The sequence below is a fragment of the Pteropus vampyrus genome, unplaced genomic scaffold (assembly GCF_000151845.1).
Source record: "Pteropus vampyrus isolate Shadow unplaced genomic scaffold, Pvam_2.0 Scaffold55, whole genome shotgun sequence".
Classification (NCBI taxonomy): Eukaryota; Metazoa; Chordata; class Mammalia; order Chiroptera; family Pteropodidae; genus Pteropus; species Pteropus vampyrus.
The window spans coordinates 8,828,861-8,844,812 of record NW_011888836.1 but is presented as its reverse complement, the minus strand read 5'-3'; the positions used below and the strand labels follow the sequence as shown (position 1 = coordinate 8,844,812).

Here is a 15,952-nt window from a genome sequence, read left to right as displayed (position 1 = left end):
TTACTCTAGCTTCCAAGCCCAGATTCCTCCCTAAATTCAAGTCTTTTCTTCCTAAATCTTCCTGATCTTTTGCGAGATAGGATACTCAAAACTATGTTGTCCACATTATTGTAAAAAAGGAAATGTGTAACAAATATTTGAAGATTATCAAATATAACGAGCTTGAAAGAAAAGAATTGGAATAAAATCAAGTCATCTCATTCTAATTAAAAAAATAAATACTGTCCTTTTCTCTTCTGAGGCTCAAGGTATGTTATTTGATATATAATTAATAGAAAGGCATCAATCGACTGGAATAAGATTACTCATCATTTTCCCGTATCAATTATAAAGAAATTACTTTTAAGTATTTTAGTAAAGTATTTGTTATCCCATTCAGCATCCTTTGGGAATCAATTGCTTATATCAGGATGGCTTCACCTTCAGCTAATTATACATACAAATTAAATGTTTATACAGCCTTCAGTGGTGGTTTAAGTGGGAATATTTATCTAACTTTCTAAGAAGCAAATGTAAAAATAAACTGATGTCATGTTTTAATATAAGAAAAATTAATTTGAGGAATATGTAAATCAATAATAGCTATAGATATAAAAGATTTTATCGAGAAAATTACTAATATTCAATACAGATAGATTAAATTATTCACTATACTATTTCATGTTGTCTTTTCCCCCCGTGGCTAAAAGAACCACAAATACCTTATTTTAAAAAGTCAAACAACTTTAAAGAATTTATTATGAAGCTCTTAAAGAATATTTGTATGAAGACTCATTATAATATCAATGAATAACAATAACAACTTACGGGTATTTCAATTTTAGCTTTAAGGGTCTGGTCTTTTTTAATATTCTGAACTTGAATTGCAGATCCTGATAAAATACTGGTTCCAGAACTACTGCAATCCACAGTGTAGACTGGAAGGTTAGGTGCACCTGAAAACTATTAGAAGCATACACAATAATTTAAGACTGCAATAAATGTTAACTGATTATTCAATAATTATTTAAATTTTCAAATACTTACCTACAGCTACTATTTCCAGTTATAACCTGGAAAATTCTAAGTAAAACTCACTAATATTCTAGAAACTTTCTGAACGAAAGAGATAATTTTCTATACTTCTAAGTAAAGTTTATTTTAGAAGAAATTCCTACTTCTTCAACCACTATTCTTTTTTTTTACTTTACTTATTTGGGTTTTCCTTTCCTTTTTGAGGTCTTTACTCATCTTCATTTAGCCATCCACACCCAATCCTGAAGGACATTTCTATCATTCTATTCATAAATTAAATACTTGATCTGAAATGAGGTGAATGAACCATGGAAGAAGAGAGGAGGAACCTTTAGTTCACAAATTTCTTTATGAAACTCAGCATAACTGACATTTTTTTGGCTTAGGGATGCTGAAAACTACTGGCAATAAGATATTCTACAAATTTCTCCATGGAATAATCATTAAAGACCTAAGGCTTACTATAAAGCAGCTAAAAGATATTTCCATTTACTACATTTCCATTTACTACGATAGGACTCAAAATCTGTATGTTTTTATCTTACAATAGCTTACCTTACAATGAACAATCAATTTTGGCTGTGCTGTAATATTGTCTGATTCATCCAAAACTTCTACCTGAAATGGGAAGGCTGTTCCATTTTCTATAACCAAAATTTCAGAATCAGGTTTCACTTTCAATCGACGAGGGGGACCTACCAGGAAATTAATAATAAAATAAAGATTCAAGTTTCAAGACTAAAATACTGAAGTAGCAAAAGAAATAATTTTTAACATTTCAAGTTTTAATATTCTGTAAATAATGCTGAGAAAGAAAAAATAAGTACCATCCGTGTTTCATCATTTCTATTTCTCCAATACATAGATTTTGTATATGACCAGAGTTGTCATGATTATTTAAAAATATTTGATGTCTAGACTTACTTTTATGTGACAAGCTATGATATAGTGATAACTTAGGCTAGAAATCACCTAGATACATAAAATCTTAAAAAGATCCTGGAGAAAAGTACTCAAGAAGAAAAGTAAATATTTACTAAACTACATTTTTATTTACTAACTTTAATTTATACAATGACTGATTTCTCAGGTACATGTAACTACAAGTCTGTTTTAGGTAATGTTCAAAGGACCAGTTCATGTAATGATACGATCAGATAATTTGTTAGATTGCCCACTACCGATTTCATAAGCAAGTTACAACACAAGCTTCTTCTAAGATTAAAAGAAGGTTTTACACTTCTGCAGCAAGATTACTTGATGTGCTCTATAAATACTGATATTTTAAAATTCAATTTATACTAAATGCTAGTAACACAAGTTTACAAAGAACAGTTACCAGAAGCACTTATTTTATATTACTAGTTAATTTTTTACTACATGCCAGGCAACGTAAGTTTTAATTAAGCACTATTCTCATATAATGCTCACAATGATTTAATAAATAAGGTAGTATTATTTTCCCTATTTTACAGATGAGGAAACTGAGATACAGAGATATTAACTATCTTGTCCACGCCATATGGCTAGTGAGTTGCAGACTCAGGTTTAAGACCTGGTTTGTAATTTGAAACCTTTTAACCATGATCACCATACCATGCTAGTTCCTACCACTTTCACTCCCAAATTCCAAGAAATTGTTAGAACTATCTGGTTACTGAGAATTTCACTTCTCCAATCTACATTTTTAGCTAACCTCTAAAATAAAAGCATTGTAAGTATTTATTAATATGTAATGATTTTTTATCATACTTCTATTAATGTGCCAAATTTTATATCTATTTCAATTCATGCTTGAGGGAAACTTCAAACTACTTGTATTTGTAAAAGGAAATAGCTAATATGTTTCTTTTCACTTAAAACCAGTACGAAAGTCTAAACTGTATAAAAATGTTTGATGTCTAGACTTACTTTAATGTGACAAGCTATGACATAGAGATAACTCATGCTAAAAATCATCATATATGAACAAAGATATAATCATGATATTGTTTTTTCCCATTTAATTTATATTTTTTATTTTTCAATTAGTTGACATTCAGTATTATTTTATATTAATTTCAGGTGTACAGCATAGTGGTTAAACATTTATATAGTTTATGAAGTGATGCCCCTAATTAGTCTAGTGCCCATGCAGCACTATACATGGTTATTACAATATTACTGACTATATTCCCTATGCTGTACTTGATATTGTTAATATCAGATCTAAAACTTACATCCCAAGCACTGTTCTAGGTGTTTTACAAGCACACGCAATCCTCACTTTGCACAGTACTGTTTTGAGAACTCATGCATAATGGAACTGTTACCACAGAACACGCAAATCGAGGGTTGCCTATATTTTCATTTAATCCTTACAACTCTATGAAAGTAAATATCTCATTTTACACATGAGGAAACTGATGCATAGAACAAGTTTATCTAGATCCTAGGTGACAGCTTAGATACAAACCCAGAAGGGCTAAGTCCAGAATATACTCTGAATCTCTACAATACACTGCCCTCTCAAATTAGCTAGCATTTTCTACCCTGTGTAACTTTAATGTAACTTTATTTTCAAATTGTAAGTCATTAAATCAAACTAACAACATAAATACTTGAGAAACTTTTCTTCTCAAAATATGAAAGTTACAGTTATATTAGAAAAGGTAAAGGAGATCCAGTTCTAATATAAGTCTAGTAATTATATCTCTAAGAATAGCTCCCCAATACATTTTGAATATTCAAAATTTTCTCCCAAGTTTATTTTTAGAACATCACTAGAGTCTTCCTTAATGTTTTCATGTTTTTTAATTGGTCATTTCTGTCAGTGCTATGTTTGACATTCAAATAATATTTTCAAGACTTAAACCATAATCAAACCAAAAGACACTTCGCCTTTTTAAGTATCATTATACATTATCGTAAGAGTATTATTTAAAATAAATAATTAGGAGTATTTCTTAAAATAATATTACCTGGTAGTAATCTAATTTTCAAAATTTGTGAGTCTTCTTTTAAACCCGGCAGAATAACCTTCAGATTAAAATTCTGTTGAAAAAATTTTAATTAAATCCAAGATTTAAATAAATACTTAGTTTATCACCTCAATTCTAATTTATTTGTGCTTTTCATTTTCATACCATTATAGAAATCTACTTAGCAATTTTATATTGACTAAAATTACATATATGCATGTAAGAGATGCAGGTGAAAAAACTGATATATTGCTTCTTTACAGACAAGAATCTCTTCAGATTTAAAAGGTATAACCCTCTGAATAGTAATCAAAATCAGGATGGGCATTTTCCCAAATGTGGGAAAATAGTCCAGTGAAAAAACCCCCAAATCTAAAAATCTCCAAATGTACTATGGAGTTCTGGATTAGATCTTGGAATAGAAAAAATAACAGTGAAAAAACTGGAGAAATGTTCACCACATAGTCCATAGTTTTGTTAATAATACTGTATTAATGCTAATTTCTTAGTGTGGATAAAAATGTGATGGTTATATAAGATATTAACAGAGGAAGCTGGATAAAGAGTATATATGAACTCTTTATACTAACTTTCTAACTCTTCAGTAAACAGTTACTTCTAAATAAAAAGTTTTCAAAAATTTTAAAATTTTTTTATTAAGCTTATCTCACTAGAGCCAAATTTTCTATGAATTAAAGTTCTTTGTCTCAGAAAATCGTAATTCAGAAAAATGTACAAAACTTGATCTTTAATTTGATTTGATAATACACTGTAGTATAGTATATAGTACTTAGAACTCATATGCTCTCTTTTAAACATTTTCTAGGGAAAATATTTGAATATATACTTAAGGTAATGATACAGTAAAAAGAAAAAGTAGCATATTACTTAAGTTATTAACCACAGTGTTACTTTTATTCATATAAAACTATCAGCTGCTTTATATAGATAACTGAAAAATTATCTTATCAGAGTTTATGGCTTTACCTTCTCTAACCTTATCCCTCCCGATATAATTCCTTTTATCCAAATACCAAACCCAATATTTTTATAGACGTGAGCTAAAGTTTCTCAAATATTTGTTTCTATTTTAAGAATTCAAGAATGGATGAAAAAAGATAAAGAAGAGAAAAAAGAAAAAAACATAGTACTGGATAACTGCTGAAAATGGTTTTGAATGTGAAAAGACTGGATGAAATGGAGATGAAGACAGCTGAAAAATATTTAATTAATAAATGTGTAATAAAAACAGCAGCAACAAACATTCTAATTTTTCTTAAAGATGTAAATGCTAAGCCAGATGACACAATCTTGATTAATTCCTAAGAACCCAACATTAGTGGCATCTTGTTATAAAAATAGGTTGTTCAATTTTAAATTTCCAATTTCATTTTTACCATATAAAAAATAAACATATATTATAATATTTATGTACAATGCTTACCTTGCCTTGACAAGAGTTTACAAGGCCCTTAGCTGTAACACCTCGAATTACACAATTTGGTCCCTTGGTTATTTCTTCATATTGTAAAGATAAACCACTGGAAAAAAATAAGTTATTTTTTAATTTCCCCTCCATTACCTACAAATAAGCCACAAATGTGTTTTCTCATAAATGTCATTTACATGTTGAACTTATTTAAATAAAATAGCATTTTTTAAAATAGGAAGAAATAACTGAACTAAGTGATACCAGTAAGCTAAACACTGCAAACAATACATATATTGTAAAATATAAAACTTCATATGCTAAATTAGTAAAGATACAAGTAGGAAATAATCAAATGCTAGATCATGTATACAGGCCTAAGGGGGGAAAATCATCCAAATGGGCCAGGTTTAAGCATTTCTTCAGACTTCATCATGAATTCTTTCAAATTTTTTACCCAGTGGGAATTTAGAGAATTTTTGGCACTTATTAAACTGAACGGCATATTTAGATGAAGTCCAAACAATCAAATATAGCCTTATGATGATGTAATCTTGTTCAAATATGTATTGAGATCCCTAATCTACTACCATGAGCAATTTTATTTTTAAATCACTTTTGAACACGTGTACATCCTTACAGTGTAAACATTTTACTTTGTTAAGGGGTAAGATGAGAGAAAAAGGGAAAAAGCACACCATGATGGAGAAAAAAACTAATTTTTCTTAAGAATGAAATTTAAATATTTACAGGTACTATCTGAATAAATTGTAAAAATTAAACAACATGCTTTGTTTGAAAAAAGATGTAAAGTGGCATATAATATAAAGCAGACTCCCTGGGAAAGATGGTTCATTAAAGGCACACATCTACTTTCACTATCTCTTAAAACTTCAGGAAAGACAACAAAGATTTCTTTAATCTACTATTAAAGGCAAAGATAAGAAAAGAGAGGAAGGGAAGAGACAACAAAACTTGCTGCTAGAAAATAGAATAGATAGTAACAAATGACCTAACAGTCTCAAAAATTTGAACCCTAAAAAAAAACAGCAATGGAGAGGGAGAGGCAAGATGGCACAGAGCTAGAAGCTTTGTACATCTCCTCTGGTGACCACACCAGAAATGTGATGAAAACACAGAGCAAACAACAAGCAGAGTTGCCTGGGGTCTGGATGAACAGAGGCATTACAACTAGGGAGAGAAATAAGAAATCACCCTCCAATGGTAGGAGCGGGCAGAGTTGAGAGGCTGCCTGGTCCCACGCAGCTGAGTGAGACAGAGGCTGTGCAAAAGCTGCAGCCAGCAGGTGCAGACTCTTAAAGGGGCCGCCACCACAACTGAACTTTTGCGGTAACCGACTTGCTGGCTCTGAGCTCCAGAGCTGCATCTACTGTGGGGGGTGGGAGGGGTGGGGTTTGGCGGTGAGGGTGTGGGGATGGGGTGGTCAGGGACTTACAGGGGAATGCTGAGTTGTTGGCCTTCAGGGCAAGAGCCAAAGGAGAGGCTTTTTCCCAGGTAGAGTGCTGGTGGGATCCACTGTTCCTCTGTTGAGCCCTGCCCACACCCAGGGTGCCAACACAGGCACCGCCATAGCAGAGATTTCATCAAACTGAATAACATAGGTTGCTCTGCCAAGAGGACTCCCTGAAACTCTGCCCATCTCAAGTTGCAGCCCTACCCAAGCTGTATTCAGTGGGGTCCTTGGCATGCCCTGTGCCCCTTGCTGAGCAACTCCAAGTCCTACATTGATGGCACCCAGCCTCAGTTTCTGACATGGCCTCTTGAGGGAACTACAAGCACGGCACAGGTATTAGCCATCTGGGGATTGCTTGCCGAATCTTACCAGGAGGACCTGGAGGGGCACCGGCTGGGGATAAACTTGGCCTGTAGCTGGATCCCTCTCAGGACTATGTCGCTGTACACCTACTATACAAAGCCAGGCGAATAAGACTGGGAGATGTAGGGGCTTTGCTTAATACATAAAAACAGACACAGAAAGGCAGCCAAAATGAGGAGACAAAGAAGCATGTCCTACATGAAAGAAGAGAACAGTGCTCCAGGAAAAATGGTGTAATGCTATCTATCAGATGCATAGTTCAAAACACTGGTTATAAGGATACTCAATGAACTTAGTGGAAGAATAGATGAATTCAGTAAGAACTTTAACAAAGAGATAACCATAAAAATGGAGATGGAAACTATAAAAGGGAACCATTCAGAAATGAAGAATATATTATCTGAGATAAAGAGTATATTAGAGGGAATCCACATAGTGGAGGAAGCAAAGGATTGAATCACTGAGATAGAGGATGGGGTAGCAGAGGACGCCCTGTCAGAACAGCAACAAGAAAAAAGAATCCAAAATAATGAAGATAATATTAAATGTAACAACATTCGCATTATGGGGGTACCAGAGAAGAGCAAAAAGTTGAAAACCTATTTGAAGAAATAATGATGGAAAATTTCCGTAACCTGGTGAAGGAAATAGACACACAACCCCAGGAAGCTCAGAGAGTCCCAAAAAGAGGAGCCCAAAGAGGCTCATACCAAGACATCATAATTAAAATGCCAAAGGTTAAATACAAAGAGAGAATCTTAAAAGCAGCAGGAGAGAAACAGTTACCTACAAGGGAGCACCCGTAAGACTGATTTCTCAAAAGAAATTTTGCAGGACAGAAGGACTTAGCACAAAATATTCAAAGTGGTAAAAACCCAGGATCTATGACCAAGATTACTTTATCCAGCAAAGCTACCGTTTAGAGTCCAAGGACAGATAAAGAGCTTCCCAGATAAGAAAAAGCTAAAGTAGTTCATTACCATCAAGTCAGCATTAGAGGAAATGTTGGAGAGACTTCTTTAAGAAGAAAAAACATGTATCAAAAATACAAATAAAGAATGGCAATAACTACATATCTATTAACAAGTACTTCAAATGAAAAAGAATTAAGTGATCCAATCAATACAGAGGGTGGCTGAATGGATAAGAAAACAAGACCCTTACATATGCTGCCTACGAGAGACTCACTTCAGATTAAAAGACGCACACGCATACTAAAAGTAAGGGGACAGGAAAAGATATTGCAGGATGGACCTAGAGTAGAGGTCCCAAACCCCTAGGCTGTAGACCAGTACTGGCTGCACAGAAGGAGGTGAGCGGCAGGCAAGTGAGCAAAGTTTCATCTGTATTTGCAGCTGCTTCCCAGCACTAGCATCACCACAGCTCCACTTCAGATCATCAGGCATTAGATTCTCATAGGAGCACTGGTCCCTGGTGCCAAAAAGGTTGGGGACCATTGACCTAGAGGGTTATTGTGCTAAATGGGGTAAGTCAGACAGAGAAAGACAAATCTCATAATATTTCACATACATGTGGAATCTAAAGAACAAAATAAACAACAACAAAACTGGAAACAAATTGATAGATACAGAACATTTTGAGGGTTAGTAGATGGGAGGAGATGGTGAAAAAGAGAAAAGGAATTTAGAAGTACAAATGGATAGCTACAAAACAGTCATGGAGATAAAAAGTATAGCCTAAGGAATATAGTCAATAATATTGTAATAAATACGTAAGGGGCAGAGGGGTACAAAATTTATAGGGGGATTACTTTGTGAATTATATAGATCTCTAATCGCTACGCTGTACAACTGAAACTATTATTGTATACCACTATAATTGAAAAAACTCATTGAATTGTACACTGTAAATATGAGCAACTAATTGTCTATTATAGTTCAATTTAAAAAGTGCTTAAAAATAGCAATGGAAAAATGTGGAAACCAATCTATATCACAGAATTCCCAGGTACTATGCAGAATTGGTTGTACTAGGTGCCTCTAGAAGTGGGGTCAAAAGAGAAAAGCAAAAATAAACGAAATCTATATCGCCAGATCTCCCCTCTCTGTCACTGGCAGATGACTAAAAGATTATTCTCTGAAAATCGTTAAAGTAGAGAATCTCTGAAACCAAGGAAAAGCAGATAAATTGAAGGAGAGAGTAAAATGCTAAAAAGAGAAGGGGTAATCCTGAATGAATGCATATGGATGTTGAGACTTTTCCATTTCCATTCCCACCCTGGCCTTGTTCCTGGACTGGCTAGGAACCTGGAGAACCAAAATATTCCCCTCCAGGCAAGAGACTAAAGATTTTTCTTTACGAAAACTTTCCAGCCCAAGAAAAAAAGACTTAAGGATACTGACAACAGGATTTCCCCTCAACAAAGTGTTACAGACAGATCATCTTTAGGTGGAGTTCAGTGAACAGCCTCTCCCACACGAGTCTCCAAGTGCACTTAGTTCTCTATTAAGTAATAAGTAGAAAACCAATGATTACCAGATAACTGGAAAAAAGAGAAAAACCAACAAAAAGCAACTAACACTGAGACAACAGAAGTTATCTGTGCAGGTAAAGTTTTTTTTTTTTAAATCACCATTTATTTATCAGTGAAAAAAGGAATTACATTCATGAAACAAACAGGATCTACAAAAAACCATTCAGAAAGTCAGGAAGAACTCTTGGAAATTAAAAGTACAGCAGAGAAAACTCAATGGAAAAGTTATAAAAATAAAGAAAGCAAAGAAGAAACATAAAAAGATTAAGACAGAAAAATTAGGAAAATCAGAGAACCAGTCTAGATAGAAGGTTCACTATCAAATAAATAAGGATCCCAGAAAGGGAAAACAGTGATGATGGGAGGTAGAGAATGAAGTACTTTGAATAGTGAAGAAACCTACAAAATAAAATAAAATTAAGAATAAAAACTAGACCCTATAAACTTCCAGAGAAAATACACAGGAAACATAAAAAAGGGAAATTAACCAAGTTTAAATTTATCAGCAACAGTGAAAGCTCAAAGGCAAAAATGAAGTAATGCTCATAATTTTGATGAAAAATAGTGTCTAACTTTTGATTCAAATCAATCAAGTATCAGGAAGAATAAAGGCATTTTTAGAGCAGTAATTTTATGTCACATGTCACATGTATCTTTTCTTAGGAAACTAGTGAAGGATGTTGTTCAGCAAAAGGGATTCTTTTAAAAAACAAGAGATACACGAAAGGTTAAATGCTAAATAAGCCACTTAACAGATTCACACAATTTGAGACTATTTCCTCAGGTACCTGAGAGCCATCTCTCTTTAGCGTAATCATCAAAGAAGATAAAGCCCTACCTCCTAGTCTCCTGGGCTTAACTTGTGGTCAGCTGACTCTCAATTTCAAATCCCACAGCCAGACATAAAGACACAGCAATTTATCTTGAAAACATGGAATATAATGAATTGTATCCACTTATTGATATAAATGAGTAAGAGCTCCTATAGTTTTTACAATCTTTTTATCTCCACATCACATTCTGGCTTAATATTTATTCAATAATAAAATTGTTTTTTTTCCCCTCATTTGTGAAGATGTTTTCTAGGCTGGGTATAGCTTTTGTTTTTAATTGTATTTCCCAAAAAACAGAAGACAAAGAAAATCCCCAGGTTGAAAGTGAAGGAAGAAACAGAATGACAACTGTTAATGAGTATAAAAACAACTGGTCTAGACTGCAACACATCACAAGTTCCAAAAGAGATGTCTCCAAGATGTCTCTGCACTTAAACACTTTAAGAAGAGACCAGACAATTGGCGGAGAATTTAGGGTTCAATCTGTAATAAATTTAGCAAAGAAAAAGTATAACAAAAACAAAGTTGTGCAATAAAGAAAGTGACTAGCATTTACATATACTTGTAATAAAGTAAATGCTGATCAAGCTAAAATGTAACTTTACTGGAAAATGAGGGAACAGAAAGGAGGTTTATTTGTAATAGAAGTGGCAACAAGAGAAAATGTTCTCATCTTCCATAACCATTAAGTCAAGAAATAATGCCTAAAAGTAAACAATCAAGAAGTAGCAATATAAAAGTTACTTAGAAATATGGCAGTAGTTATTAAAAGATTCAAGTAACAAACCTTATCAAATGATTTGATTCTTTACGAGACATACGTGAATAATTTTTTTTAAATATAGGAAACACAAAAATAACCCCCCAAAAACCCACTCAGACAATGGTCATACTTTATTGAAGATAAATTCACATAGCCACGCTGCCAAGATTTTTTTTTAAGTCGGTCTTAGCTACCAATATACGTATGTGACAGACTTCCTATGTAAGAACATCTTATCAAGGATAAGACAAAAGTAATAATTGAAAACAACAAGTGCTGACTAATGCACTAATACTTTTTTATTTGTGACCAGATGAGCTTTTTTTAGTGTTTTATTTAAAAAAAGAACGTCTAAGCACTCTTGGACCCTTGAACAACATGGAACTGAATTTTGCAAGTCACTTACATGAAGATTTTTTTCAATAAATACTGCAAATGCAATATTATCTTCCTTATAATTTTCTTAACATTCTTTTCTCTAGCTATATTGAAAGAATACAGTATATAATACGTATGACACACAAAATATGTTAAGCAACTGTTTATGTTATTGGTGAGGCTTCCAGTCAAGAAGAGACTATTAGTTAATTTTTGGGGAAGTTAGAAGTTATATATGAATTTTAATTGTGCAAGAGTCAGAGCCCCAATCCCCACACTGTTCAAGGGTCAACTGTATTGAACTCTTCCTTTACTGCTTAATATTGAAATGAATGTAATGTGTCAAAAGACAAGAATCTTTTTGCAACTTGAGAACAAAAATCTGAAAAAATTCATTTTGAATATTTTTTATACCCATGTATTGCTTTTCAGGAATTTAACCACGGAATAAATCTAACACTAAACTATCTACATCTCACTAAATCTGTGAATTTCTAGAAGGCAAATACAATGTCCTATTCATTTCTCTTTCCAACAAGCAAATGCCTGAAATATAGTACATGCTCAAATGATTGAAAGAGTAAACAATTACACCACAAGGACAAATAATACATGAGAACGACAGAAAGCATACATGAAAAGTGGGCCAAAAAGACAAATTTGGCAGCCAGTGCAAAAAAGAAATACTTAGCATTCATGCTCTTTAAACTGATAAAGAACTTTTCCCTTGGTGCCACAAAAAGAGATAGTGTAAAATAATGAACATCCTCAATTACATCATTAGATACACTGTTAAGTTTCTAAGAGCTATTTCTTAATATAAGCCAATCACACCACTTTAAAAGGCTATTAAGTAAAAGCAAATTCTAAGGAATGGCTCAAATTTGCATGGAAAGCACAAACTTTATTCTACAGTTTTTAAAACAAACCAAACTAAATTGCATTAGGAGGTTCAAAACCTACTAGTAGGCAGTATCTCTCAGTTTAGATGGCCACAATTTCTAAGCAAACAACAGAATAAACATGGTATTACTAATAATTATCATACTTGCAAAAAGAAATGGAGTAAGACAGAGCAATCAGTCTTATCTAAACAACTTTAACAATAAATTTAGTCAAAACAAACTTTTGGTAGCCAATATATATAAGACACTGTAGTCACGTTTATTTAGATTTGGGCTAAATAAATCACCAGGGTATCATAAAAACTCATTAAACATTTTAATAATACTGAAGTTAACTACATATAACAAATTTAAGCTATAAAAAGAGTAACTGCTTAGCAAATAAAAAAGTCAAATACAAATTGATGTTTCAAATTACCTTGCTTCAAGAACTGGTTGAATATCATTTATTAGTTGACTAGTATGACCAAATTCATCCTGAAACTCCAGAGGGATATTGAATGGAACTCCAACACGAAAAGGAGGATCGAGAAGACCAAATGAAAATTTCTCCGGCTTACCCTCTTTTAAAAAAAAAGATAAAAATGAAAAGCAAATTCATTGGTCAGAAAATTCACTGTAGGTCCAAAACGGATCCATTTATGTATGGGAAATTAGACTATGATAAAGACAATGTTTTAAACCTATGCAAAAATTACATAAATTATATCTATAATCCACTTGGGAAAATAATGATGTTAGATTTCTACCTTACACCATACATGAAAGTAAAATTCTAGCAGATTATTAGAATAAAGAATACAATATAACCTTACCATAGGAAAAACTAAGACAAAACATTATTAAACACATATTAAAAAGGTATAAAATGACTTGATAAAGTTTAAAAGATAAAAGTTAAAAAGGAAGGTCTATAAGAGAAAATATTCACAACACATGCAACAAAGGATTAAAATCCAGGATACAAAAAACCTCTCATAAACCAGCTGCTCTCCAAGTGTGGTCTCCAGTCTAACAGCTTCAGCTATAACTGGGAAATTATTAGAAATGCAAATTCTAGGGCTCGTCTTAAACCTACTGAGTCAGAAACTGTGGGATTGGGGCCTAGCAGTCCGTTTTAATAAGCCCTCCAGGTGATTCAGATACAAGCTCAAATTTGCAAACCACATCTTTAACTATTGAAATGGACAAAGCAAATGAACAGGCTTTCAGAGATGACATAAAACGTCCAATAAAGGCCAAAAGAGGTATACAACCTAATAATAAAAGGAATAATTTAACTGCCAAAGAGGCTAAATAAGTATATAGGTTTGCCAGGAATGATCATAGGGAAACTGGAACTCTCACAGTCTGTTGGTGAGGGCACCATGGCATCACCTTTTGGGAAAGTGATCTGACAGTAAATAAATTTAAAATGTTAAAGCACATATACTTCAGCCTGGCAATTCTACTTTTTGGTATCTACCCCAGAGAAATTCTAGCACATGTACACAAACCAGCATAATTTATTTTCCCATATACCAATAGAACTGGTAATAACCAAAAAATTAGAAAACAACTGTAAATGTTCATCAACAGAAAAGCGCTTAAACTAGCATGTCCATACTATGGAATGTGTTCCACAGCCGTTAACAGAGTGTGAAGATTTATATGGACAAAAAAGAAAGATCTCCATGATGGCCCTTCTTACTATAGAAGGCAAGATGATCACAGGCACTTAGATCAACTCTCTCCAAAAACTCGATATTTTTTAAGAGGCCTAAACCTACAAAAATAATGAAGAAAAAGAGTAACAGCATTTAAAAGCTGGAGAACATATAGACACGTGTAACTGACTTAGCAGAAAGACCCAAGAACCTCAAATCTTCAATCATCAGAAAGCAAGCAGAGATCCAATCTAATTCACTCTATAGGACACCCCAAAATCTCAGGAATGACTATATCAAATTGGAGTAAAAATGAAAAAAAAAAAAAAAAAAAAAAGGAAGATCTGCTGAAGTCTGTTTAAGAAGCAGTCCAAAGATTCGCACCCCTCAATACATAGAGCCAGTCAATTGCCCTCCTCAAGTCAGCCCCAGCAATAGATGGTTTATTCTCTGGGAGAGGTAAAAAGAGTACGTACATTTAAGGAGGGATGGACACAGAACTGCTAAAGGTGTCACAGTCTACTGAAAATAGGAAAATCAAGTGAAAGATTACATAATAAATGGGAGACTTGCAAGAGTCTTCCCCAGCTTGGCTCCCAAAATATTGGCAGCCAGGTGTTTACTCTCCTAGCAGGAGACTAGAAGGCTCCGCTCTGGGAAATCTGAACAAAGAGAGAAAAACCTAAAAAATGTCAATGTCATAATCTCTCCAAATGAAATAAAAGTTTTTAAATCTTAAATGTGAGCAAATCGCCAGTCATGTAAGATAGCACCTAATATGAAAGAGCCAGAGCAAACAGAAAAATAAACATGGAGGAAATAGATTATGAATATAGAGTTTAGAAGCTTCAAGAGAAACTGCCACTTATTAATATGCTCAGAGAATAAAGATACTGAATCCATGAGGTAGGAAGAGAATATACTAAAAGGAAATAACCACAGAATAAAAAAGATATTTTAGAAACTAAAAAATGACAGCAGGGAGGAAAAACTCAATTGAAAGTGTAGAGCATCACATTAAGGGAATCTCTCATAAAGTAGAAAATTAAAAGCAAGAGATGGAAACTAGAAAAAAGAATATTAGTACATCAGTCAAGAGGTCCAACATCTTAATATCAGATATTGTTGAAAGATGAACAGAGTAAGAAATCAAAGTAATTCAAAGAAAACTCTAGAATTTAAAATTGCAGACACTGGGACAAAAAAAGATTCTCTAAACATCTGGGGGTTAGGGAACAGGGAGATTGGGGAGAAGGACAGGGCAGAGGGGTTCACATGCAAAGGTCAGGAATCAGAATAGATTTAGACTTCACCAGCAACAATAAAAAAAGCTCGAAAACAATGACGTCTTCAAAATTTAGAAGGAATATAATTATAAAGAAGAATTACAAAATCATTTTAAAATCAAGATGGTTAAACAACTGGTCAAACATCTTTTATTAAATTACCTATCTATTCCTCCTTGATTTAAAATGTCACCTTTAGCATATAGTTATCTATTAGTGTGTTGCTTACCTTTAACGGAAAATTTAATTGCTTTAGATGGTAGTGGTCTTCCAGCATAAGTGTCTGCGTTACTTTCATTAACTACAACTTGTAATTTCAATGTGTAATTCCCCAACTTTTGAATATTTTCTGGAAAAATTAAGATGAAATTATGAATCAAGTCAACATAATACTGATATAATTTTGA

General features: G+C 33.2%; 1 protein-coding gene across 1 annotated transcript in view; it reads right to left on the bottom strand.

The window, feature by feature from the left end:
- The window catches only part of SMCHD1 (structural maintenance of chromosomes flexible hinge domain containing 1), a 138,390-nt gene that overhangs the window by 63,206 nt on the left and 59,232 nt on the right, over positions 1-15,952 (bottom strand). Inside the window, exons 19-24 of the mRNA XM_011360478.2 lie at positions 15,775-15,894; positions 13,032-13,176; positions 5,419-5,515; positions 3,975-4,047; positions 1,570-1,709; positions 808-942 (exon numbers count right to left, since the gene is read on the bottom strand). Of these exons, the coding sequence (XP_011358780.1) occupies positions 808-942; positions 1,570-1,709; positions 3,975-4,047; positions 5,419-5,515; positions 13,032-13,176; positions 15,775-15,894 (710 nt within the window). The remainder of the gene's footprint in view (positions 1-807; positions 943-1,569; positions 1,710-3,974; positions 4,048-5,418; positions 5,516-13,031; positions 13,177-15,774; positions 15,895-15,952) is intronic.